Here is a 23,186-nt window from a genome sequence, read left to right as displayed (position 1 = left end):
GCAGCGCGGCGGTGGCGCGGCGGGATGGCGTCACGTCGGTAACGTCATTACCGAAACGATCCACGCCCTCCCCAGCCACGTGGCTGCGCCTTCGCAAGTGGCTCCCCGTCCCGCCGGCACCACCGGAGGCGCACGGAGACGCGATCGCCTCTCTCCCCGCAGAGCCGCACACGTCCACGCGTGAATTAGAGGTGTCTGGACAGGACAGTGCGGGGTCAGCGGGCGGGAGGCTCCGCCAGACACCCCAAACTGAGGGGACACCCGGCGTGGGGTAGAACGGGACGGGACGGGGACGTGTGAGGTGATACAGCACAATATGACAGAGCAATGACACCAATTAGGCGCCTCCCCGCGGCGGCTGGCGCCGTCCGTCCGTCCGTCCCCGGCGTATAACTGGTGATCGTGGCTGCGCAAAGAGCAACGATCATGAGCCCTTCTCTTAGGACAAGCGCTGGACTGAGTATGGGTAACACAAATAATGGTATCACCGTTTCCGTTACTCTTTAAATACCCCAGAAAACGTAGTCTATTTTTTGTACTGTAAAGCCAGGGGAGAGCGCGAACGCAGTCCCCCACTACCACAAATTATGCAGTCGAGTTTCCCGCATTTGGGGAAATCGCAGGGGTCAGCACACCCGGAGTGCAGGGGATGAGCCTCGCCCTGGGAAAACCACCTGCCTGATCATGGTGTCTCCCCTGCCAGGTAAGTATGCCTCCCACCGCACGCGCCAACGCCGCACGCCACACCACCTACTCCCAACGCACGGACACACGCGACCACACTCCCACCACACACCCGCGCACACCACTCGCTCTACACCCCACACCTGCCCGACACGCGGCGCCCACGCAGCTCCTGCGGCGCCCGTGGCCGGCGCCTTCTTGTCACGGTGATACGTCCCGCCATCCCGCGCCGTGCCTGATCTGCATGGACACGCCTCCGCCGACCGGGAGCGTCGCGATCTGCGAAGCCACGCCCCTGTCCCCAAGGCCCCGCCCCGGGTCACGCGCGCAGGGCAGCGCCACCGGGAGGCCTCGGGGAGCGCTCCCCCCGCCCCTCCCCGGCCGCCCGCGGAGGTGCCCCCGACCGCGCCCGCCGCGTCGGCGATAGTCGTGACAGCGCTCGGGGCGTCGTCCCTCCAACCCAGGCCACAGCGTCGGGAGCGCCGCGGGGACGGCCAGCGGGTCCCCGGCGAAGCTCGGGCGGCGCAGAGAGCGTGCCGAGGCCGCAGCCGGGAGGGTGACTGGGGGCAGCAGGCGCGTCCCAGCCCCGGGGACCAGGCCCGGCGAGGTGAAGCCCCGCGGGAGCCGAGCGGCCAGGGGTGCCGGAGAGCGCGGGCAGGGTGCTGTACGTGGGGGACCTGGTGACACCGGAGGGGGCAGAGGCGTCACCCCGGGCTTTGGGGTCCCAGCACGCCGAGACCGGGGAAAGGCTGAAGCAGGGCCGGTGTCCCCCAGGATGGGGATCGGGGCAGGGAGCGCTGCAGCAGCCCAGCTGCACACGAGTGCCAGGGCCCGACGGGACGGTGCAGGCGTGCCACGCCAGCTGGCAGAGGGTCATCCACCGCGAGCCATGCTCGGTGACCTGTGACGGGCCACGGTGATGGTGGAGGTGCCGGACGGCCGCAGGAGGCAAAATGTTGCCTGCGCCCCGCGCAGCCGGTGCCAGCGTGGGAGCAGCCGAGCCTGACAGCGGCGCTGGGGCCTGTGAGGCCTGTGGGGAGCGTCGGCTCCGCGGTGGGCGCCCGGGGACAGGGACAGACGGACGCCAGCCGACCCGCGGCCGGGGGCGGGGCTTCGCAGATCGCGCCGGCGGCGGCAGAGCCGCTCCGGGCCGCCAGGGGCGGGGCTTTGCGGGACGGGGGCGTGTCCATGCAGATCAGGCACGGCGCGGGATGGCGGGACGTATCACCGTGACAAGAAGGCGCCGGCCACGGGCGCCGCAGGAGCTGCGTGGGCGCCGCGTGTCGGGCAGGTGTGGGGTGTAGAGCGAGTGGTGTGCGCGGGTGTGTGGTGGGAGTGTGGTCGCGTGTGTCCGTGCGTTGGGAGTAGGTGGTGTGGCGTGCGGCGTTGGCGCGTGCGGTGGGAGGCATACTTACCTGGCAGGGGAGACACCATGATCAGGCAGGTGGTTTTCCCAGGGCGAGGCTCATCCCCTGCACTCCGGGTGTGCTGACCCCTGCGATTTCCCCAAATGCGGGAAACTCGACTGCATAATTTGTGGTAGTGGGGGACTGCGTTCGCGCTCTCCCCTGGTTTTGCAGTGTCAAAGACAGACGGAGTTTTATGCGAGAGTGTTATATTTAGTCCGGCATTTTTTGTTTCGCCTCACGCGTGTTTAGGTGTCGGTGTGCTTATGTTGAACGGCGGTGGTCGAACGCGGGACTGTGCCCTGTGTCGACCCACGTATCCAGTCCTCTCTTCAGCGTTCGCGGACCACGACCCACAGCAGAAGAGAGCACTCCGCCCACGTAACGCCTTCTCTCTCTGCCACCTCTGTCTTTGCCACAGGAAGACCAGCTCCTGCGACGCCCGTGGCCGGCGTCGTCGTCGTGTAACGGGGATATGTCCCGTCATCCCGCGCGGTGCCTGATCTGCATGAACAAGCCCCTGACAGCCCCGCCCCGCGTATTCGCGCTCCAGGTCCTGCTGATACCCCGCTGCACTTCTTCGCCGCACGCCCGCAGCGCAGCGCGGTTTCGGGGCCGGGATCCAAAGGAGCCGCGGGGGCTCGTCCCCCGCGGAGCGGGTGGAGAAAGGGGGCGCCCCCAGCCCCGCGAGCCGGCTCCCCAGAGCTGCCTGGAGGGTCCCGCACTGCCCCGGGCAGCTGCCTGCACCGCTCCCTGCCTGTCCCAGGAAGGAGGCGGACAGACACACAGAGAGGATGCTGCGGGCTTTATTCAATCCCAGCTCACACATGGCGAGCCAGACGCCAGGGCACAGAGCCCCTCGGGACACAGACCCCCCAGCACCCAGAGCCCCCCGAGCCTGGCCTCAGCAGAGACGCTGGCGCAGGCACACCCTCCCCGCTCAGGGGGTCTTGGCTTTCCGGCGCTGGGTGCCCCACAGCAGGAGGGACAGGGACAGGGTGATGGCTCCCAGGATCCCACAGAAAAGCAGCACAGGGAATGTCCCCTGCGAGGAAGCAGCAGTGAGTGGCGCTGCCCCCACCCCCCCCCCCGCCCACGCTGCTCTGGCTCTGGCTGGGGGGGGGTGTGGGGAGGGGGGGACCTGTCCTGTAGGCACTCACCTCGCGCAGGCACTTGTAGCCATGGAAGGGGCTGTCGCAGAGGCACTGGACGAGGCCAGGGCCATCCGGGGCACAGGCAGCATTCTCAGGGCACAGCCAGGCTGGCAGAGCAGAGTGGGGGGTCACAGGGCCAGGCCAGGGCCAGCCCCCACCTGTCAGACCCCCAGACAAGGCACCTTCACCCCCCCCGCCATACCGAGCTCCATGGAGCTGTTGCAGAGGTTCCTCTGGCCATGGCAGAGCCTGCTGCTCCCGTGTGTCGTCACCTCCTCCCAGGCACTGCTCCCACCTGGGCACTCCAGCGCCAGTGGCACTGCACTGAGGAGCAGAGCTCAGCACCCGGTGCTGCGGTGGCCCCTGCACCCCATCCCCCCCCCCCCCCCCCCCCCGCCCCAGTACTCACAGGTGCTGCAGGTGGGTGAATCCCAGGAAGGAGCCATTGGGAAGAGGTGTCAGGGGGTTCTCTGTCAGGTCCCTGCAAACACACACCGGGCGCGTGGAGCTTCTCAGCAGGGCTGCTCTCAATCCCTACATCCCCCAGCCCGTATGGATACTGGGGGTTGCCCTGACCCCGGGGCAGGACCCTGCATTTGGCCTTGTGGAACTTCATGAGGTTCACATGCGCCCACCCCCGGCCTGCCCAGGTCCCTGGGGACGGCATCACCCCTTCCCTCAAGCAAATTAACCGCACTACACAGCTCAGCGTCACCCACCCGCAGACCTGCTGAGGCTGCACTCGGCCCCACAACATCGTTAATAAAGACATGGGACAGTACTGGTCCCCTGAGGGATACCGCTCGTTACTGATCTCCATTTGGACATTGAGCCATTCGTTGACTGCCACTCTGTGGATGCGGCCATCCAACCAATTCCTTATCCATCTAACCGTCCATCTGCCAAACCCATCTCTCTCCGATTTAGCAACAAGGATGTTGTGTGAGACCGTGTCAAAGGCCTTACAGTAGTCAAGACAGATGACATCAGTTGCTCTTCCCTTACCCACCAGCACGGTCCCTCCATGATCGAAGGCCACCAGGTTGGTCCAGCAGGAATTGCCCTTGGTGAAGCCACACTGGCTGTCACTGATCACCTCCCTGTCACCCACACGCCTTGGCAGAGCTTCCAGGAGGACCTGCTCCATGCTCTGACCGGGCACAGAGGTGAGGCTGCCTGGTCAGTGGTCCCCAGAGTCCCCCCTTTTAGAAATGGGGGTGATGTTTGCCTTCTGCCAGTCACTGGGGACTCCTCCTGACTGCCACCGCTGTTCAAACAGCATGGAGAGTGGCTGGTGTCCTGTGGGCAGCAGGCTGCTGGGGGGACGGGGACCAGAGAGGCAGGGCTGCACTGGCCCGGGGGCCCATCGGGGCAGGGGGGAGGGTCCCACCAGACCCCTCTCCCTGCTTGGCCCAGCCTCTTGCGGGGAGCAGGGGCGGGGGGACACAGCACAAGGGGGGAACATGGACTCACAGGACGACGGCGGCCGTGGCCTCAGCCAGCCCTGGGGGGAGGCTGCGCAGGGAGCAGTTGCTGAGGTCGAGCCTGTGAGGAGGCAGCAGTCAGGGGAGGGGAGGTCAGCGTGCCTGGCACCCCCTGCACCCCCATCCTGCCTGCCCCCACCACGCACCCCCCACCCCCTCCATTCTCCTGACCCCCCGTGTCCCCCAACACCCGCCCCGTCATCCCCCTGCACCAGGCACCCTCCCGCACCCCGAGCACCTCCGACACCCTCTGCACCCCCAGTGCACGCCAGCCTCGCGCCCAGCCCGTTCCCCTCCTCCTCCAACCGTGCCTCCCGGCGCCGTCCCACTGTCCCGTACCCGAGCAGACGCTCCGGGCGGGCTCCCCGTTCCCGGCAGCAGCGTCCCTCGCTCTCGGTGCCGGCCTGGGACGCGCAGTACCGGGCTACGATGGAACCGTTTCGCAGCGGCCCCGGGCAGCGCCCGCACACCTGGGGAGGGGGGCGTTCGGCGGGGCCCGGGCAGCGCCGGCAGCCACGGGAGCACCCCCTGACCCCCAGTACCCCCCGGCACCCCTCACTTCCCGGGGTTCCCCCCCCCCCCGATCCGACCCGGCCACCCCCGACCCGGGCACCCTCCGACGCCCCCCGGAGCCACCCCGCTGATCCGGGTACCCTCCGACCTCCCCCCGACCGGGCACTCACCGACCCCCGGGCTCCCCCACGGAGCCCTCCCGCCGCCGACCGGAGCACCCTCCAACCCCGGGCACTCCCCGACACGCACCCCTTCCCCCGGCATCCCCGATGCGGCCATCCTCCGACCGCCACCGACCCCCGAGCACCGCCACCCCCCGGTCCCGGGCTCCCCCCGGCCCCGCCGCTCACCGCCGCACCGCCGGCGGCCCCGGGCAGCGGCGGCAGCAGCAGGAGCAGCAGCGGCGGCACCAGCCGGAGGAAAGCGCCCATGGCCCCGGCCGAGCCGGGACACCTCCCACCGCCGCCTCCTCCTCCGGGGCTCTTCCGGGACCGCCCCGCCGGACACGCCCGGTGTGAGGGCGCCCCCCTGGCGGCCGTGGGGGCGGGACCGTCCCCCCGCCCCGCCCCGCCCCGCCCTCGCCCCCTCCCCCGCCGCCTTCCCGCTCCGGCCGCCCTCTGGACCCCGAGCGGGGCCGCGGCGAGGGGATGCCGGGGCGCGGTGACCTGCTCGAGGCAGCGGAGCGCGGCCGGGACCGGGGCGGCCCCACCCGGAGCCCTGTGTCCCGTCTGCCGCCCCCTACCCCCCCAACCCCCCCCCGCCCCGGTGGCCGGTCGCTGACGCCATCAGGGCGCGCGGTGCCGGGTGGAAGTGGCGGTGAGGGCAGAGCTGCCCCGCTGCTGGCGTCATTAGGGCGCGCCGGCGGCTGTCAGCGCGGCACGTGGGCCCAGCACTGCCGCGCCGGTCGCCGCCGCCGGTGAGTCTCGTACCGGGGCCGACGGGGGCCCCCTCAAGGTCACCGTGTCCGCCCGCCCCCCCCCCCCCCCCAGCTCCGGAGCGGCCCCGTCGGGCTCGGACCACACGGCGGGACCGGGGAATCATCCTGCGGCCGCCCGCCCCGCCTCGCCCCCGGCCGACACCGGGGTCACTGGGGACAGCGGGGGCGGCCGGGCCTCGGACTGCGGCCAGCGGGGACGCCGGGGACGGGGGAGCAGGGCCGTGGCCCGGGGTCACTGGGCGGCGGCGGCGTTTCGAGCAGAGTCACCGGGGACACGGGGTAGAACGAGGAAGCGTAAGGCAGGGGACACCGGGGACGGGAGGGCCGGGCCTCAGGCAGGGTCACCGGGGACACCCTGGCGCCGGGGGAGCGGGGCCTCGGGCCGGGGACACCGAGGGGCCTCAGGGACACCGAGGGGCCTCGGGGAGGGTACAGGGGAGCCTTGGGCCGAGCCGCCCCACCCCCGGGGCTGCCGCGCCTTGGGCTGCAGTGCCGGTGGGGCAGCCGTCAGGGACGGCGCTGCCGCCGCCCGCCCCGTGTTTAGTCTCCGCGGTGGAATGCGGTGGGGTGACCTTGGACCCTGCCCGGGAGCTGCACCGCGACGGTGGCACGTGAGGTGGGCGGGCGCTGCCCTCTCACCCGCTTCCCACCCGGGGAAGGGGGCCCCGTGCCAGCACGGCTGCCCCAGTCCCCTGGCCCCCGCGGCGGGCAGGCCCGGGCAAGCCGTGCCAGGTGCAGGGGTGCCAGGCGGGGCTCAGCCTAATCCCCCCAAGTATGCCCCGGGCGGGCATTCCTCCGGGGATCACGGCGGGCGCAGCGCCAGCCCCCGTCCCCCACCCGCCCCCCACCACCGGCAGACTGGCCTCGTCCTCCACGTGCCCTGCGCTGCCCCGTGGCAGCCCCTAACGCTGCCCCGCTGGTACGGCGGCGTGGGGTCTGTCCGCATCCTGCCCCGCCGGTGCCCGCCGTTCCCCCGGCACTCGCCGCTCCTGGGTCCCTGCTCCCCGCAGCCCCCTGCCCGCTGGCGGAGGCGGGGGGGGGTGTCTCTGCTCGTGTCCGCTCCCTGCTCTGCTCCTGGGGCCACCTGGCCGCCCCCTTCCTGCTCCGCAGGGGCCGGAGCCAGGGGTGGGAGCAGAGGCCCAGCGGGGGCCTGTGAGCAGGGCAGGGGGGGTGCCAGGGCCGGCAGTGGCTCAAGCGTCTGCTCCATCTGGCTGCTGCCCAGAGCCTCTGAGACTGGCAGTCCCCATCCATCCGTCCGTCCATCCATTCCCGGCTGTGTGGGGCGCCTGTTGTGGGGGTCACCCTGCCCAACCTCTGCTCAGCTGGGTGAGGGTGCCAGGGCTTCTCCTCGCCCGCGCAGACTGGGCTCTGCTGCCCATCCGCCTGCCCTCCCCAGCCCTGTCCATGGGTCCTGTGAGTCTGGGGGCTGCTGGTGGGGCTGGTCCTGCAGGGTGGGCTGCTGTGGGGGCGGCTGCTCTGGCGCTGGCTGGGTTGTGCTGGCCCCAGGGCGGCTGGCTGGCGCCAGAGCTGGGGTAGTTGCGCTGGGTTTGGCTGGGCTCTCGCACCAGGGGTGGCTCTGCCAGGCTTGGCGGGGCTGCGCGGTGCCGGGATGGTTGGGTCATGTTGTGTTTGGCTACGGCAGGACCGGTGCTGCCGCGCTTGGCGGGGCTGTCCTGCACCGGGGGCGGTTGTGTTGGGTTTGGCCACACAGGGCTGGTTCTGCCGGGTTTGGCAGAGCCGTGTGGAGCTGGCAGGGCCGGTGCTGCCGGGGTCCTGGGTGGGACTGTTTTTGCAACTGTGGCCTCGGTGCTCTTTGGAAGAGGCACTCGTTTCCCTTGGCGGGGGCAGGTCTGGCAGCCCAGGGGGTGGGCGCCGCCGTGCTGAGCCCAGCCCAGAGGGAGGAGAAGGGTTAAGGGGCCGTTCCTCGCCCCCCCCACCCCGCACCAGGTCCTTGAGGCTGAGGGAGAGGAGCGAGCGAAGGTCCCTGCAGTGTCTGCTGCAGCTCCTGGTGTGGCCGGCCCGGTGCTGACACCCGTCCCTCCTCCCGCAGCTCCAAGTGCCGGGGAGATGCTGGCCAGGACCTGCTGCCGGGGTGGCTGCCGGGGCTTGGCATGCCTATGAGGCCGGCGGGGTGCAGCCGGGGCAGGCGGCTGGGCAGCAGCGTCTCCAGCGCGACAGCAGTAACAGGAGACGCTCGCCATGGAGTTCACGGTGATCGACTACAGCATCTTTGCGCTGCTGCTGGTGCTGTCGTCGGCCATCGGGCTCTTCTACGCGCTGAGCGGGGACCGGCAGCGCACGGTGCAGGAGTTCCTCCTGGCCAACCGCAACATGGGCTTCCTGCCTGTTGCCCTCTCCCTACTGGCCACCTTCCAGTCGGCCGTGGCCATCCTGGGTGTGCCGGCCGAGATCTACCGCTTCGGCACCGAGTACTGGTTCCTCGGCTGCTCTTACTTCCTGGGGCTGCTCATCCCGGCCCACGTCTTCATCCCCGTCTTCTACCGCCTGCGTATCACCAGCACCTACGAGGTGAGTGGGACATGCAGGCAGGCGCGTGGCCTCAGGGGACAAGCTGATGGCGCCCAGTGGGGTTTTTGGCTCCGGGTCCCTCACTGCACCATGCCCCTGTCCTGGACCCCAGCCTGCCATGCCCCCCAAACAGGGCTCCCACCCAGCTTGTCCAGCGCCCATCCCGTCCCCCGCCTGGGCACCTCGCCTGCCCCAGCCAGTGCTGGCTGGCCCCGTTGTGTCTCTGCAGCAGCAGGAGCCAAGGTGCTGGGGGAGGACTGCCCGACCCGCTCCGCTTCCCCACTGCCGTGGGGGGGGACATGGGGGAGGTGGGGGATGTCTCCTCTGCTCAGGACCCCACGTCTGGGTGGGACAGTGCCCTGACCCGTCTCCCCCACAGTACCTGGAGCTGCGCTTCAACAAGACGGTGCGGGTCTTTGGTACCATCACCTTCATCTTCCAGATGGTGAGTGGGGCGGGGGGGGGGGGGGGTACAGGGGGCCGTGCACGGCTATAGCGCTGCTCTCCCCACAGGTCATCTACATGGGGGTGGTGCTCTACGCACCTGCGTTGGCCCTCAATGCAGGTAAGGGGGGACGGGAGCAGCGGGGCGATGCTGGAAGCCCCATCCTGCGAGGGTGGGGCTGCTACCCCCTCAGGCTTGTTAATGGCCTCTGTTGCTTCCAGTGACGGGCTTTGACCTCTGGAGCGCGGTGCTTACCATGGGGCTGGTCTGCACGCTGTACACCACACTGGTGAGTCCCTGCCCGCTGCACCGCAGCAGTGCCGGCTGCTGCCTGGCCGTGGGGTGCCCTGTGCCCCTGCCGGGCTGCAGTGATGGGTGCCGTGCCTTTGCAGGGTGGGCTGAAGGCTGTCATCTGGACGGACGTCTTTCAGACGCTGGTGATGTTCGCGGGGCAGCTGGCCGTCATCCTGGTGGGTGCCCAGCGGGTGGGCGGCATGGCCCGCGTCTGGCACCTGGCGGAGCAGGAGGGCAAGATCTCTGGCATTGAGTGAGTGGCCCAGCCACACTGCGCCCTGTACCGAGACACCTTCACCCACCCGGAGCTGGGCACCCCATGTCACGCCATGGGGACATGCAGGGCAGCTGGGAAGGGGAGAGGGACCCCAGCATGGGTCGGAGGGGGGCTGTTCCTGCTGCCCTTTCCCGTGGGGTGCGGGGTGCGGGTGAGGACCCAGCGCCATGACCCTCCCCGCTGGCGCCTCTCCGCAGCCTGGACCCTGACCCCTTCAAGCGGCACACCTTCTGGACCCTGGCGGTGGGGGGTGTCTTCATGATGCTGTCGCTGTACGGGGTGAACCAGGCGCAGGTGCAGCGGTACCTCAGCGCCCGCAGCGAGCGGGAGGCCAAGCTGTGAGTGGGGCCGGGGCTGGGGGTCCCGTGGCCGGGACGGGCCCCTTCGCCGCCCTCCCTCGCCTCTGACGCCTGCCCGGCGCCCGCAGCTCCTGCTACGCCGTCTTCCCCTGCCAGCAGATCGTCCTCTGCCTCAGCTGCCTGACCGGCCTCGTCATGTTCGTCTACGACCGGGAGCACCCACTGGCGCCCACCCAGCGCCCCGGGTCCTCCGACCAGGTGGGTGGCCGGGTATCATGTTGTCCCCACCTTAGCCCTCCTGCAGCCCACAGGGCCGGACCCCGCTCCCCCCGGCCCTGCAGGCACTGACCCCCCTGCCCCAGCTGGTGCTGTACTTCGTGATGGATGTGCTGCAGGACCTGCCGGGGCTGCCCGGGCTCTTTGTCGCCTGCCTCTTCAGCGGGTGCCTCAGGTAAGCAGGAGGCCCCAGGGCTGGCAGGGCTGAGGGGGGGTCCCAGTCGAGCCCCCTCTTGCTCCCTTTCCTCCCCAGCACCATCTCCTCCGCCTTCAACTCGCTGGCCACGGTGACGATGGAGGACCTGGTCCGGCCCCACTGCCCCGGGCTGTCAGAATCACGGGCCACGCTGCTCTCCAAGCTGCTGGGTGAGTGGCGGGGCGGCACAGAGGGGGGACTGACGCTGGCAGTGGGGGGTCCCCAGCACCACCGTGACCCCCCACTCCCTTCCCCAGCTTTTGGTTATGGATTGCTTTGCCTGGGGATGGCTTACGTGTCCTCCATGCTGGGCCCCGTGCTGCAGGTAGGGATGGGGTTGTGGGGCCCCCCAGCTCCGGCACCCAGCCGGTGGGTGGCCGGTGCCAGCTGGCGGCCAGGGCGGCAGGCTGGTGCTGAGGGCCATGTCCCCGCAGGCAGCCATCAGCATCTTCGGCATGGTCGGGGGCCCGCTCCTGGGGCTTTTCTGCCTGGGCATGTTCTTCCCCTGCGCCAACCCCGTGGTGAGTGTCCCCCTGCCCAGCTGGGAGCACAGACCCCCGCGGAGGGGCAGTGCCGGGGGGGCTGGGGCACCCTGAGCCCGGTTGGGGGTGAGCACCCTCCTTCTCTTCCGTTGCAGGGTGCTGTCGTGGGGCTGCTGGCAGGCCTGGCCATGGCCTTCTGGGTGGGCATCGGCAGTCTGCTGCACAGCATGAGGGGGGCCCCCCCACCCAACAGCACCGTGCTCCCCACCATGGGCAACCTCACCACCATCCTCGCCACCACCCTGCTGGCCCCCACGCCAGCCCCCCAGAGGTGAGTGGGGTGGGGTGGGGGGCTCGGCGCCAGGGCGCTGTGGAACAGGGGCTGCGGGGGTGCTGCTTCATGCACTCCACCTCTTCCCCCCCCCACCTGACCCCCAACTCCCCCAGCCCCACAGGGCTGCAGAAGTTTTACAGCCTGTCCTACATGTGGTACAGCGCCCACAACTCCACCACCGTCATCCTGGTGGGGCTCCTGGTCAGCCTGCTCACTGGTGAGTGTCAGGGGTGGGGGGGCTGGTGGCAGCTCCCCCATGCCGCTGACCCTCTGCTCTGCCCCCAGGCCCCACGCCAGCAGCAGCCGTGGACCCCCGCACCATCTACCCCGTGCTGCCTCGCCTGCTTTGCTGCCTGCCCCAGAAATACCGGCAGAGGCTCTGCTGCGGGGTGGACTTCTCTGCCCAGGTGAGGGGCCCAGACCCCAGCCCTCTGGGGGGGGGGGGCGGTAGCGGAACACGGGGTTGGTCCCCCCTCTGTGCTCCTGCTGCCCCCCGGTTCTGTCCCCGCAGGATGCTGACCATGCGGATGCCACGGTGAAGAGCAACAGGGTGCCCAATGGCCTGGCCCCCCCCGGCCCCAGCTGGCAGGAGGAGGAGGGACAGGGCTACATCCGTGCAGCCGGGGCCCCCGCCTATGCCCTGCAGGAGACCTCCTTCTGAGCACACCCCCCCCCCCCCCCCCCCCCGACATGGGGGTCCCAGCCACCCCCTGGGCAGGGGGCACAGACCTCCTGTGGAGCACCCACACGAAGCCAGGGAGCACCAAATAACCGGGAGGGGCTGGGTCCCTGCCGGGGGGGCTGGCCAGGCTGCACCCGCCGCAGGCAGCACAGGGCTTCTCTGCCTGCACCCGCGGTGGGCTGGCTCCCGAGCCCCGGGCCCTCTGTCTGCCCGTGCCGGGGCCACTGCCAGTGCCTGCGCCGGCCCCTGCCCCCCGGCTGGGGGGGGGTGTCTGGGACCACGGGTGTGGGGGCGAGTCAGAGCGGTGCCCTCTCCCCCACCGGGTGGGACGCTGCCCATGTGCCTTACCACACCGCTCCTGGGCCGGGGGCTGCCCCGCATCCCCCCCCACCAGCCCCCACCATCACCCATCTATGTGTTCGTTGTCCTGCCAATAAATGGTTCTGGAGCGCAGGTGTCGGAGGAGCCCTGGGACCAGCCCCCTCCCCACTGTCCCTCGGGAGCCTGCAGGGACATGGGACCCCAGTCTCCCAAAGCAGCAGGGGGGCCCTGCTCTCCCCCTGGCGCGGGATCCTCGCCAGCCAGGGGAGATTTATGGCGGCGGCCTTGGCCCTGGCTCCTTTCCCATGGCACGGGGCCGACGGGGGGGGACCCGCCTGGGGGACCCAGGTGAGCGCAGCCAGGGGGCAGCTGCTCCATGGCGGGGGGGGGCACAGGGCCCCCCATCTCCCCATCCCCCGGGTACAGCCGAGCCAGGACAGAGCCCAGGGTGAGGGTCTCATGGGGGGGCCCATCCCACAGCCCCAGTGCAGCGGAGGCAGGAGGCAGGCGGCGGGTGCTCGCTGCAGGTTTATTGCTGCTGGGCGGCCCCCAGCCCACCCCCCCCACCCCCCCCCACTCCATCCCCAGGCCAGGCAGGGGGCGCAGGGCCAGCCCCATGGTTGGAGTTCCCACCAGAGCCCACCCCAAGTGTCCCTGGGGTCCTGGCCCTGTGCCTGTGGAACTCGCGGACCCCCGTGCAGGATGGGAGTGCGGATCCCATTGGCACTGGCCCCCCCATCCTGGCTGCTGCCCCCATCCCCACCCTGGGGCACGGCCTCCCCACACAGTGGGGAGAGCAGACGTGGGGGCTCCCGCGGCCATGGGCACCCCAGTTATCAGGGGGGGCCATCGCCTGTTTCCAGCCTGCTGTCCCCCAGGCCTGTGTGCTCATGGCTGCTGGTGGCGGTGGGTGCCCCAGGGGGGTCAGGACCGGGTCCCCCCCAGGGGCCAACGTAGAGGCGGGAGCGCATCGGCCACTTCTGCAAGAGAGGGAGAGGGGTTGAGGCTGGGAGGGTGGCTCTTTGTCCTCCTGCTGCTGGTGACCCACACCTGGGGACGGGGGGACCCCAGGGACTGGCTACCGGTGTGTGTGGGGCACGCTGGGGGACCCCGGGGTGGAGCGGCTGGAAGCTGAGGGAATGGCCATCAGCATGCACTGGGGACCCCCGGGACCAGCCGCATCGTGCACTGGGGGACCTGGGGGGCTGGCTGCTGGTGTGCATGGTGGATAAGGGGGGACCCCAGGGGCTAGGTGCCAGCATGCATGGGGGACCCCAGGGACTGGTGCCGGGGGGCTGGACCTCGAGGCGGTGGTCTCACCTTCAGGGGGTGCAGGAGTGGGTGTCCGTGGAGCGGGCAGGAGGGTGTGGGCGGGGGGGGCCCACGGCCCAGCGCATGGCTGAGGTGGGCAATGTAGCTGGTGGCCAGGACGAGGATGTCCAGCTTGGAGAGCTTGGTGCCAGGGGGCACAGCAGGCAGGGCTGCCTGCAGCGACAGGAAGGCCTGGCGTAGCGCCCGCACCCGGCTCCGCTCTCGTGCCGCATTCTGGGGGCATGGCAGCCCAGGGGGTCCCTGCAGAGAGAGGGAGGCTGAGCCAGCCCGGGGCCCATGGCACCCCACAGCTGAGGCTCCGGTGGGCACTGCCACCCCCAACGGAAACAGGGACAGCACCTGTCCTCCATGATGCCACCTGTCCCTGGGGAGCCAGGTGAACCCAGGACTCAGACTCACAGGCTGTCTATGCCCCCGCAGCTGTGTCCTGTGGGGCAGCCTGTGCCCCCCTGCCTGCACCCCACCAGGCTCAGTCCTGCCCGTGACCTGCACCCGAGTGGGGCAGGCTGGCGCTGCCTGGCATGCACCCCCTCCCCATGGCAGCCCCACGGCAGACCCCCGGGGCCCGCTGTGCCAGGCGGCCCTGGTGCAGCGGGGCAAGGGGTGGCAGGCGTGTCCCTGGGGCCCCCTCCTGCCGCTGTGTGTGGGGTCCGTGGGGTCCCGCTCCTGCGCTCAGCCAGCTCCTTACCTGTCCTGCTGCTGGGGGGCTCCCCGAGTCGGCAGACGAGGGCCCTGGGGTCCTGCCTGCGCCGGCTCCCCGGCAGCGCCGGGCAGCTCGTGCAGGGCTGCAGGTACCTCTCCTCCCCCGGGAGCCGTAGGCGGTGGTGGCCGGGGAGCAGCTGTATGTGGCCGCCGGCCCCGCTCCGCATCCCCCGCCATCGCCTGCCCCCACGCTCTCAGCCATGCCAGGCCCCGCTGGGCAGCTCCTGCTCGCGCTCCTGCCTGCACCTCAGCCCCACGGAGCGCCGGTGGGTCGGGGCGACCCAGGGAGCGCCGTTACGTCCCCCCGCCGCCTCCCGACACAGCACGGCCCACGGCTTCGTCTGGGCAGGCGTCTCGCCTCCCCCTCCTTGGCACCGTGGGATGAGCAGGAGGATACGGGCTGTCCCAGCTGGAGCCTCCCCCGGCCCGCGGCCGCCCACAGGAGTCCTGCTCACCCCACGGCCTGGCCCCAGCGCTGCGGGAGCCGCTGAGCCCCGCGCAGGACACTGCGGACACAGGCCATGTGCCGGGCAGGGCACCCACGTGGGGTCACACCGTGCCCTGGCCCCACATGCAGCCCACACGCTCGAGGCCCCGCCAGTGGGACGGGAGCCCGGTGCTGGTGCCGGGGGGCAGGCAGCTGCCTGCGGCCTTGGGCGCACCCCATGGGGGGGGCTCCCGCACCCGCTGCCACCCGGCACAGCCTGAGGGGGTCCTCCGGGGGCTGCGCCACCCCCAGCGCCTCTGACTCCAGCCCCAGCACACCTGGAGCCTGGAGCACCCCAGCACCCACATCCCCCACTGGACAGCAGGGTGAGGACTCCCGGGGGGGCCGGCACGGGAGGGGCACAGCTGGGCCAAGGCTGGGATGGGGGAGGCACAGTGAGGCAGCCGGGGCGACACACACAGGGCTGGCAGGGACCACGGGGGCCCAGGCCGCCCCCTCCCCATACGGCTCTGTGGGTGGGGGTGGCGGGGTTGGGGTTGAGCGGGGACAGCAGGACCCCCCGGACCCCGAGGGACCGCGGCGCGCAGACCCCACGGACACGCGCAACACCCACCCCACCCCCCGGTCCTCCGAGCCGCGCATGCGCCGGGGCGATGAGGCGATGGGGCGGGGCTGGGGAAGGGGTGGGGCTCAGGAGACGGGGCGGGGCTCAGAGCGATGGGGCGGGGCTGGGGAAGGGGTGGGGCTCGGGAGACGGGGCGGGGCTCAGAGCGATGGGGCGGGGCGGACGCGGCGGCGGCGCGCTGACGCAGAGGCGCGCTGACGTGTGCGGCGCAGCCATGGCGCCCCGGCGGCCGGCCGAGCTGTACCGGGCGCCCTTCCCGCTCTACACCGTCCGCCTCCACCCGCGGCGGCCGCTCGCCATCACCGCCGGCGGCGGCGGCGCCGCCAAGACCGGCATCCGCAATGGCGTGGTGCGGCTCGGGTGGGGGCGCGGGCTCCCGCGGGTGGGGGCGGGCGGGCGCCGTGGCGGAGCGGGATGAGGAGGCCCCGGGGGCGGCGGGACCGGGACCGAGACCGGTGCGGGAGCGTAAGCTGCGGGCGTGGGGCGGAGGGAGGCCCGGCTCGGCGTGGGGGGGGGGGGCCGAGGCGGCGGCAGGCGGGTGCTACGGGGGCGGCCGGAGCGGGCCCGGTGGGGGCTGAGACCGAGCCCTGTCCCGCAGCACTTCCTGCAGCTGGAGCAGATCGGGGGGCAGCTCAGCGCCTCCCTGCTCCACTCCCACGACACGGAGACCCGCGCCACTATGACCATGGCGCTGGCCGACGACATCATCGCCGCGGGGCAGGACGCCAGCTGCCACATCCTTCGCTTCAGCCTGCAGGCGCCCGAGGCCAAGAGCAGCTCGTCCGGCCGCAACGGTGAGGTCCCACTCTCCTCCGGGGCGGGGGATGACAGCGTGACAGCTCCTGCTCTGGGTGCTGCGGGGCAGGGTGTGGGGAGCTGGGTGGTCAGCGGGGTGCTTTGGAGATGGGGCAGTGCCCTGAACCGCTCCCCCAGGCCTGCCCTGGACTCCTGGGCTCAGCCTGCCTGGCGGCAGGGAGCTGTGTCAGGGATCCATGCTGTCTGCTCTGCCGCAGGCAGTGGGGAGAAGGGGCCACGGAAGCGGAAGGGTCCCAGCCCGACGGGGCAGGGCGACACACAGAGCCAGACGAGTGAGGTGACGGTGGAGAGCCTGCACAGTGTCCGCACAGATTTCAGCCCCGATGCCCTGCAGAAGGCCGTCCGCTTCAACGCTGACTGCTCTCTGCTCGTTACTGGTGGTGCTGATGGCTTCCTTCGTCTCTGGGAGGTAGGCGTGGGGGGAGCCAAGGCCGGGCATCCAGCGGTAGCATGCATCCAGCAGAGAAGGCCAGGCCCCAGCAGTGTCAAATTGGCAGCACCTGCAGTTCTGTAACACTGCGTCTTCCTGACAACCCCAGGTGCTGGGGCTGCCGGGGACCCCTGGCCCGCGGGGCTCAGCTCTGATGCTTGATCTGCCCTTGCAGTTCCCCAGCATGAAGAAGACACTGGAGTTCAAAGCCCACGACGGGGAGATCGAAGATATCGCGCTGGGTCCTGACAACAAGGTGAGTGTCAGGTGGCTCCCCGGTCCCACAGGGAGAGCTGTCCTTGGACGCCCACGCTGTCTGCGCGCAGGTGGTGACGGCAGGACGGGACTTCCAGTGCTGCGTGTGGCAGCAGGACCAGCTGGTGACGGGGCTGCGCTGGAACGAGAACCTGCCCGGCATCCCCGACAAGGCTTACCGCTACCAGGCCTGCCGGTGAGGCAGGGGCCAGGGCACACAGGCAGGGGGGTGGGAACAGACAACCCCCACGGCTGCCACCCCACACTGAGCCTTCTCCCAGTCCCTGCCGTGTCTGCGGGGAGGGGCTCCCCCAGGCTGGGAGAAGGAACGGCTCTGCTGTCTGCTTTGGCGCTGGTCTGTGTCCAGGTTTGGGCTTGGGAGAGGGGAGAGAGGGTGCTGGGCCCCCCCCCGGCAGTCCTGGGTGAAGGTGGGGTGGCGGTGCTGGCCGTAGGGACCGATGCACCCTGTGCTGTCTTGCTGCAGGTTTGGGGCCGTGGAGGACAACGCTGGGGCACTGCGGCTCTATACAGTGCAGGTGCCCCACAAACGGGAGCGCCGCCCCCCACCCTGCTACCTGACCAAATGGGATGGGAAGAGTTTTCTGCCGCTGCTGACCCGCCCCTGCGGCAATGAGGTCATCTCCTGCCTCTCCATCAGGTACCCCGTGGATGGGCGGGCACGGGGCCGGGGGCCACCCCAGCCCCTGCTCACTGTTCTCCCCCCGGCAGTGACTCGGGCACCTTCCTGGGGCTGGGCACAGTGACGGGCTCTGTCGCCATCCACATCGCCTTCTCACTGCAGGTGAGCTGCGGGGCTCCTCAGGGAATGGCCGGCTGGGCAGGGAGGGGTGCAGGGGCAGCCCCAGTGCCACCCCACCCTGGGGCCAGGCTGCCTCGGACCACCCCTCCTTGTGCTCTTCAGAGGCTGTACTACGTGAAGGAGGCGCATGGCATCGTCGTGACAGATGTGGCCTTCGTCCCTGAGAGCCGGGGCGGGCAGGAGCTGCTGGCAGGGAACGAGGCCGCCCTGCTCAGCGTGGCCGTTGACAGCCGCTGCAAGCTGCACCTGGTCCCCAGCCGACGTAGGTGCCCGGGGGTGCCCCCAGCCCAGGGCCAGGCTGTCTTTACCCATACTCCAGCATGTATGGGGGGGCTGCAGCACCCATCCTCCTCCCCGTTTTCTCCACAGGCTCCCTTCCCATCTGGCTGCTGCTGCTGCTCTGCGCCGGGCTCATCGTGGTCACCATCCTACTGCTGCAGCTCGCCTTCCCAGGGTTCCTGTAGCCCCCTGGACCCCCAAGCACCATGATGGAACCCCCAGGCTGGCCAGCTTTGGCCGTGCCTTGGCCCACCCCAAGCAGACTGTGAAGTAGATGAGGGACCAGCCCCGGCCCTGCCCCCCCGACACGGGTGCTCGGGGAGGGGGCGAGGGGCCCAGGAGCCGCACAGGGCCCCGGCCCAGCGGGACTGTGCCGGCTGCGGTGCGGGGCTGGCCCCAGGAAGGAGGGGGTCCCGCCAGTCCTCCGCCCCACTGCTGCCATTAAAACTGGAGTGCGAAGGCAGCGCTGTCCTGTCTGTGCTGGGGTTGGGGGGAGCGGGGGGCTGGCTCCAGCACTGCTCCTGGCTTGGGGGGGTGCTGCTCTGGGCCTAGGCCATGCCCTCCCAGCCCACGGACACACGGCTGCAGCTGCAGGGAGGGTGTTTTATTGTGGGGTTAGGCAGCACCCTGCCCCACAGCCCCGTCCCTGTCCCCGTCCCCCTCCAGCTGCTGCAGCTCCTCCCTGTGCTCGAAGACAGCGCTGATGAACTGGGCGAAGAGCCGCTCCATGTAGCTGCCAGGGCGGGGGCAGAGCCCCTCCAGGAAGCCGAGGTGGCCCCCATGGGCCGTCAGCAACAGCGCCACGTGGGGCAGGTGCCTGGCGGCTTCTATGGGGATGGCTGGGCAAGCATGGTTGGAGGGGGTTAGCCACCGGCGTGCCCCGCCATGGGTCTGCACTCACTGCCCCCCACGGCCCACCTCCCTCTCCAGCTCACCGTGCAGGGGGGAGAAGGGGTCATCAGAGGCATTGAGGCAGAGCACAGGCACACGGACATGGTGCAGCCAGCGCGCGGGGCTGGCCGCCTGGTAGTACTCACGGCAGGAGCGGTAGCCAAAGGCCTGGGCTGTGTAGCGCTCGTCGAACTCCCGGATGGTGCGTGCCTACAGGCGGAGGGGTATCAGGGGGGGCTCGGCCCACAGGGCCGGGGTGGGGGCCGGGTCCTACCTGCAGCACGTGCTCCATGTCCACCTTCTCTCCAATTGCCGCCCTGTGCCTGCACCGGGCCCGGGGTCAGGCAATGCTGCCAGCCCCGGGCTGGGTGTGTGGTGTGTCTCCCCCCTCCATCCCATCACCCCCACCTGCTGATGAGGCAGCGCAGGCTGGCGGTGAGGCGCTGGTTGAAGAGCAGGTTGTTGAGGGGCTGCTCCAGCGAGGCGGCCGAGGCGTCGGGGTCCCAGCTGGGGCAGAGAGCCATGGCCGCCGCCAGCCCTGCCGCCCACCCCCGCCGCCCCAGGTAGTTCAGCACCTGCATCCTGCGATGCAGCTGGTCAGGGGGGGCAGCCGTGCCACCATCCCGGCCCATCCCTGGTGTGGGGGCTGCCCATACCCGCCCAGGGAGACACCCACAGCCAGCAGCGGGGCCTGTGGGTACCGGCGGTTGATGTGGGCAATGGCTGTCTCCAGGTCCTCAGTGTTGCTGGCACAGAAGGTCCGGGGGGTCTGAGGGGGGAGCAGAGCTGGGGCTGGGCTGTCCTGCCTCTGCCCGGGGGGGCAGGGGTGTGTGTTCGGGGGGTCTCACCCACCAGCAGCTCCTCACCCCGGCAGCCCCGGTGGTTGAGCACGACGGACCTGGGGGAGAGGGGAGGTGTGAGGGGCTGGCGGGTCTGCGGCCGTCCCGTCCCCGGGGCTTACCTGTAACCGGCGCGGCTGGCCCGGTGCACCAGGCGGAGCAGGTAGGCGGCCTGGCTGCTGCCGGTGAGGCCCGGGATCAGCAGGACAGTGGGGCAGGCGTGGGGGTCTGGGTGCCGGTTGCTGTCAGCATCCTCGGCCCAGTCAAGGATGAGCTGCCCTCCGTCGGGGGCGCGTAAGGCCTCGCTGCGGGCAGAGTGGTGGGTCGGTGGGGCAGTGGGGGGGAACCGGGCCGGTGCCGGTGCCGCGGGCTCACCTGCGGTAGGAGACGGGTGGACGGGCCAAGAGCAGGGCCCCCAGCACGGTCTGCAGGCGGCCCTCGAAGCACCAGGGCGTGGGGTAGAAGGTCTCGCCCACGGCGGGGCAGTGCTGCTCCAGGAAGGCGCGGAGCCGCGGGCCGGCGGCGAGCAGCGGCCGCTGCGGGGGGGGGGGGGGGGGGGGGGGGGGGAAGAGCCGGTCAGCGAGGCCGCTCGGCGGAGCCCTGACGGTCCGACCCGGCCCCGGCCCGCGCTCACCCGCGGCACCCGCGCCCAGTAGTAGCCGAGGAGGGCGGTGGTGGCGGCCGCCAGCAGCGGCGGGAGCAGCGGGAGCGGGGACAACACTGGGACCGGCACCGGGGGCTCCTCCGCGCCCATCGCCGCCTCCGCACAGGGACGGCCCCGCCCCTGAGGGACGGATACGCCCCTGGGGATGGGCCCGCCTCCGCGGGGAAAACCACGCCCCCCGTGGAATGAACACGCCCCCGTCGTGACTCCGCCCATCACGCCCCGCCCCGGAGCGGGCGTGTGTCGCGCCCGCGGCCATCTTTGAGGCGGGCACGGGCGCAGGGTGCCGGTTAACCCCTGCGCTGCTGGCGGGGCGTGGCTGGAGCTGCCCCGGGCCGGGGCTGAAACCCTCCCGGACAGGGAAGGACCCGGCGGGCGGGTTCGGTCCCGGCGGGGCAGTCCCCGGCCGGTGCCGGTGGACGTGTCGGCTACGTGGCCCGGGGCGGGGCGGGCGGCATCGAGACGTGAGACCGGGGTCGGGTGAGTGGGCAGCGGCGGCCGCGGGGGTTGTTGTGGCGGGGGGGGTTGTGCACTGTGTGTGCAGCGTGTGTGCGTGTGCAAAGGCTGCTGCGAGCGGTGTGAGCGGTGCGAGCGGTGCACGCAGTGCGCGCCGTGCCCCGCCGTGCGCCCGCGCCTGCCGCCCGCTCGCCCCGTTCGCGCTGCCGTCCCACGGTGTCAGCGGGTCCCCGCCGCGCAGGAGCCGGTGGACTCTCCCGGAGCTCCCCGTTCCGCCCCGTCCCGGGGCTGCTGCTCCCGCCCGGGATGGGAAGGGGGGACGGCCGGGGCCGGGGGGAGCCGCTGCAGGTGCCAAGGCGGGTGGCTGGGTGCTGCAGGCAGGGCTGGCAGGGGGGCGAAGAGGCCGGACGGGACGGGAGGGCTCCGGGACGGGTGGACGGTGCCGTTACCGTGTCTGTATGGAAGCGCCTCGTGCAGAGGCCCCCCCCACTCCCCCCCGGCACCCCCCTGTAACACACCGTGGCCAGGCATGGCCCCCCCGCCCAGCCAGGAGTGCCCACCCTGCTGCTCTCGCCCGAGGTCGCAGGATGAGGAACCCACTGGTGGTCCTGCTGCTGCTGCTGGGTCCGGTGGCATGGGCTGTCCCCAGGACTGGGGGGCACAGGTATGGGGGGGCAGAGGTATGGAGGGGGGGAGCATGGGCACGGGGTCGGGCGCAGGTGTGGTTTGGGGATGCAGGTGCAGATGAGCACCCAGGCATAAGGGGGGATGCAGAGGCACAGAGGGGGCGCATGGGTGCAGGTGAGGTGCACAAATATGGCTGGGGCACATGGCAGTGGGTGGGCACAGAAGGGTGCACAGTCCAGGACTGGGCTGATGGGCACAGCGTTGCACACAGGGCTGCAGGGGCCGTGGGTGGAGGGGATGCTGTGTGGGACACTGCGGGGACATCAGGCCAGGCTGGGGCAGGCAGCACCTCCTTGCTGCACCCCAACCAGGGGCACCGGTAACCTCTCCCTCTCCTGGCCAGGCCTGAGGCCCCGCTGGCCACGACTGACCCACTGAGCCTGGAGCTGCCCACACTGCCGTGAGTCCTTGCCCCTCAGGGAGCCCCACGCCACCGGACCATGCACCCCTGGCCCGGGGGCTGCACATGGGGGGAGGTGATGGTTGGGTGTGGGGCACGGGCAGTGCCCAGCTGGCTGTGGGGCAGGGTGGTTCTGGGAACAGCTCTAGGGCAGAGCAGCCCTGGGGCAGGCTGTGGGGCAGGGGGGGGTTCATGCCCACCCCCAGCCCCACCACCCCTAGGCTGCTGCAGAGCGCAGTGAGGAGCCTGGGGACACCAGAGCAGGACGTGGAGGCCATGACACGGGAGCAGGGTAAGGCCGTGGGGAGCCAGGGGGCCAGCGGTGGCAGGGACGCAGCCCCAGTCCCACGGCACCCCATGCCCCACAGCCCTGCTCTACCTCTTTGTGCTGCACGACCACGACCGGAGCGGACGCCTGGACGGGCTGGAGCTGCTGCAGCTGCTGGGCACGGTGCTGGCGCAGCGGGATGGGAGGTGGCCAGACCCCGATGCGGTAGGTCCCATGGGGATGAGCCCTCGCACCCCCCAGAGCCCCTGGGCCGAGCCCTCACCCCATTCCCCACCCTGTCCCTGCAGGTGGCCATGCTGGTGGACCGAGCCCTGGAGAGGCAAGACCTGAGCAGGGATGGGCTGCTTGACCCCGCCGAGCTGCTGCTCTTGCCCAGGCAGAGCAGACCCCCAGGGCAGCCCCTCCAGCAGCAACTTGGGGAGCTGCTGGCAGGAACTATAGCTGTGCCTAGGGTGGACACGGAGATGCCTAGGGGGGATGCAGGGGTGAGTGGCCCAGGGCATGGCCTGGAAGGGGGGCAGGCAGCCACCCAGGCTGAAGCCCCCAATGCTGAAGGCATGGAGTTGGAGGATGCCCCTGAGCCTGAAGGCCCTGATGCTGAAGCTGTGGATGCAGAGGAAGCCCCTGAGATTGAAGCCCTCGAGGGGGAGGCAGCCCCAGCTTGGGGGGACCCTGGGGAGGGTTAGGCAGTGAGGGGCTATGGGCAGGGCTATGCCAGCCCCACCATGGCTCTGTGGGGTGCAGATCCCCAGCTGCTCCCTGCCCTGCTCAGGGCACATGGTCATGGGGGGGTCCCTGCAGACCCCCCACAGCCTGCAGTGGGGCTGGGGAGGATGGTGGGGTCGGAATTGTGCGGTTGCCCCTGTAACACGGCGGGACAGCAAAATACAGGCACTGCTGCCAGTGCTTGCCTGGGCCCTGGTCAGTGCAGAGAGGGGCC

At 70.9% G+C, this 23,186-nt stretch overlaps 6 protein-coding genes and 2 non-coding genes across 14 annotated transcripts; 4 read left to right on the top strand and 4 right to left on the bottom strand.

The window, feature by feature from the left end:
* Positions 1 to 547: 547 nt before the first annotated feature.
* LOC126046785 (U1 spliceosomal RNA) lies at positions 548 to 711 on the bottom strand. The gene has a single exon (XR_007508420.1). It is a non-coding gene; the product is annotated as a U1 spliceosomal RNA (small nuclear RNA).
* A 1,380-nt stretch (positions 712 to 2,091) lies between these two features.
* Positions 2,092 to 2,255, top strand: LOC126046784 (U1 spliceosomal RNA). The gene has a single exon (XR_007508419.1). It is a non-coding gene; the product is annotated as a U1 spliceosomal RNA (small nuclear RNA).
* A 625-nt stretch (positions 2,256 to 2,880) lies between these two features.
* Positions 2,881 to 5,770, bottom strand: ATRAID (all-trans retinoic acid induced differentiation factor). Its single transcript, XM_049818419.1, has 7 exons — positions 5,592 to 5,770; positions 5,068 to 5,198; positions 4,718 to 4,789; positions 3,654 to 3,725; positions 3,447 to 3,568; positions 3,251 to 3,351; positions 2,881 to 3,135 (listed from the first exon to the last, which is right to left on the bottom strand). Exons 1-7 carry the CDS (start codon positions 5,670 to 5,672, stop codon positions 3,031 to 3,033), a joined length of 684 nt encoding a protein of 227 aa, XP_049674376.1. The 5' UTR covers positions 5,673 to 5,770; the 3' UTR covers positions 2,881 to 3,030.
* A 351-nt stretch (positions 5,771 to 6,121) lies between these two features.
* On the top strand, positions 6,122 to 12,445 carry SLC5A6 (solute carrier family 5 member 6). Of its 2 annotated transcripts, none has more exons than XM_049818400.1 (16): positions 6,122 to 6,157; positions 8,229 to 8,707; positions 9,087 to 9,152; positions 9,221 to 9,272; positions 9,374 to 9,441; positions 9,545 to 9,699; positions 9,921 to 10,061; positions 10,151 to 10,280; positions 10,385 to 10,473; positions 10,552 to 10,664; positions 10,752 to 10,819; positions 10,929 to 11,015; positions 11,132 to 11,307; positions 11,424 to 11,527; positions 11,596 to 11,717; positions 11,822 to 12,445. In XM_049818400.1, exons 2-16 carry the CDS (start codon positions 8,378 to 8,380, stop codon positions 11,969 to 11,971), a joined length of 1,851 nt encoding a protein of 616 aa, XP_049674357.1. In that variant the 5' UTR covers positions 6,122 to 6,157; positions 8,229 to 8,377; the 3' UTR covers positions 11,972 to 12,445. The 2 variants fall into 2 exon arrangements, with proteins under 2 accessions (XP_049674357.1, XP_049674356.1); XM_049818399.1 differs by lacking the exon at positions 6,122 to 6,157 and adding an exon at positions 6,194 to 6,472.
* Positions 12,446 to 12,973: 528 nt separating this feature from the next.
* Positions 12,974 to 15,360, bottom strand: TCF23 (transcription factor 23). The gene is made up of 3 exons (XM_049818420.1): positions 14,334 to 15,360; positions 13,634 to 13,885; positions 12,974 to 13,293 (listed from the first exon to the last, which is right to left on the bottom strand). The coding sequence occupies exons 1-3, from the start codon at positions 14,547 to 14,549 to the stop codon at positions 13,150 to 13,152; spliced, it is 612 nt and encodes a 203-aa protein (XP_049674377.1). The 5' UTR covers positions 14,550 to 15,360; the 3' UTR covers positions 12,974 to 13,149.
* A 226-nt stretch (positions 15,361 to 15,586) lies between these two features.
* PREB (prolactin regulatory element binding) lies at positions 15,587 to 18,444 on the top strand. The gene is made up of 9 exons (XM_049818402.1): positions 15,587 to 15,769; positions 16,019 to 16,214; positions 16,434 to 16,645; positions 16,842 to 16,922; positions 16,993 to 17,117; positions 17,406 to 17,579; positions 17,651 to 17,723; positions 17,844 to 18,003; positions 18,111 to 18,444. Exons 1-9 carry the CDS (start codon positions 15,635 to 15,637, stop codon positions 18,203 to 18,205), a joined length of 1,251 nt encoding a protein of 416 aa, XP_049674359.1. The 5' UTR covers positions 15,587 to 15,634; the 3' UTR covers positions 18,206 to 18,444.
* Positions 18,445 to 18,555: 111 nt separating this feature from the next.
* Positions 18,556 to 20,534, bottom strand: ABHD1 (abhydrolase domain containing 1). Of its 2 annotated transcripts, none has more exons than XM_049818403.1 (9): positions 20,385 to 20,534; positions 20,126 to 20,286; positions 19,873 to 20,055; positions 19,764 to 19,809; positions 19,568 to 19,680; positions 19,320 to 19,493; positions 19,186 to 19,234; positions 18,956 to 19,121; positions 18,556 to 18,859 (listed from the first exon to the last, which is right to left on the bottom strand). In XM_049818403.1, exons 1-9 carry the CDS (start codon positions 20,502 to 20,504, stop codon positions 18,636 to 18,638), a joined length of 1,236 nt encoding a protein of 411 aa, XP_049674360.1. In that variant the 5' UTR covers positions 20,505 to 20,534; the 3' UTR covers positions 18,556 to 18,635. The 2 variants fall into 2 exon arrangements, with proteins under 2 accessions (XP_049674360.1, XP_049674361.1); XM_049818404.1 differs by having other exon boundaries at positions 19,320 to 19,418.
* A 159-nt stretch (positions 20,535 to 20,693) lies between these two features.
* CGREF1 (cell growth regulator with EF-hand domain 1) lies at positions 20,694 to 23,155 on the top strand. Of its 5 annotated transcripts, none has more exons than XM_049818416.1 (6): positions 20,694 to 20,894; positions 21,417 to 21,534; positions 21,901 to 21,957; positions 22,179 to 22,249; positions 22,326 to 22,450; positions 22,534 to 23,155. In XM_049818416.1, exons 2-6 carry the CDS (start codon positions 21,458 to 21,460, stop codon positions 22,930 to 22,932), a joined length of 729 nt encoding a protein of 242 aa, XP_049674373.1. In that variant the 5' UTR covers positions 20,694 to 20,894; positions 21,417 to 21,457; the 3' UTR covers positions 22,933 to 23,155. The 5 variants fall into 5 exon arrangements, with proteins under 5 accessions (XP_049674373.1, XP_049674374.1, XP_049674371.1 ...); XM_049818417.1 differs by having other exon boundaries at positions 21,450 to 21,534; positions 22,534 to 23,154; XM_049818414.1 differs by having other exon boundaries at positions 21,398 to 21,534; positions 22,534 to 23,153.
* The last annotated feature ends 31 nt before the right edge of the window (positions 23,156 to 23,186 follow it).

This window comes from Accipiter gentilis, chromosome 16, assembly GCF_929443795.1.
Source record: "Accipiter gentilis chromosome 16, bAccGen1.1, whole genome shotgun sequence".
NCBI classification, from domain to species: Eukaryota; Metazoa; Chordata; class Aves; order Accipitriformes; family Accipitridae; genus Astur; species Astur gentilis.
This window is presented reverse-complemented; position numbering and strand designations above follow the sequence as displayed.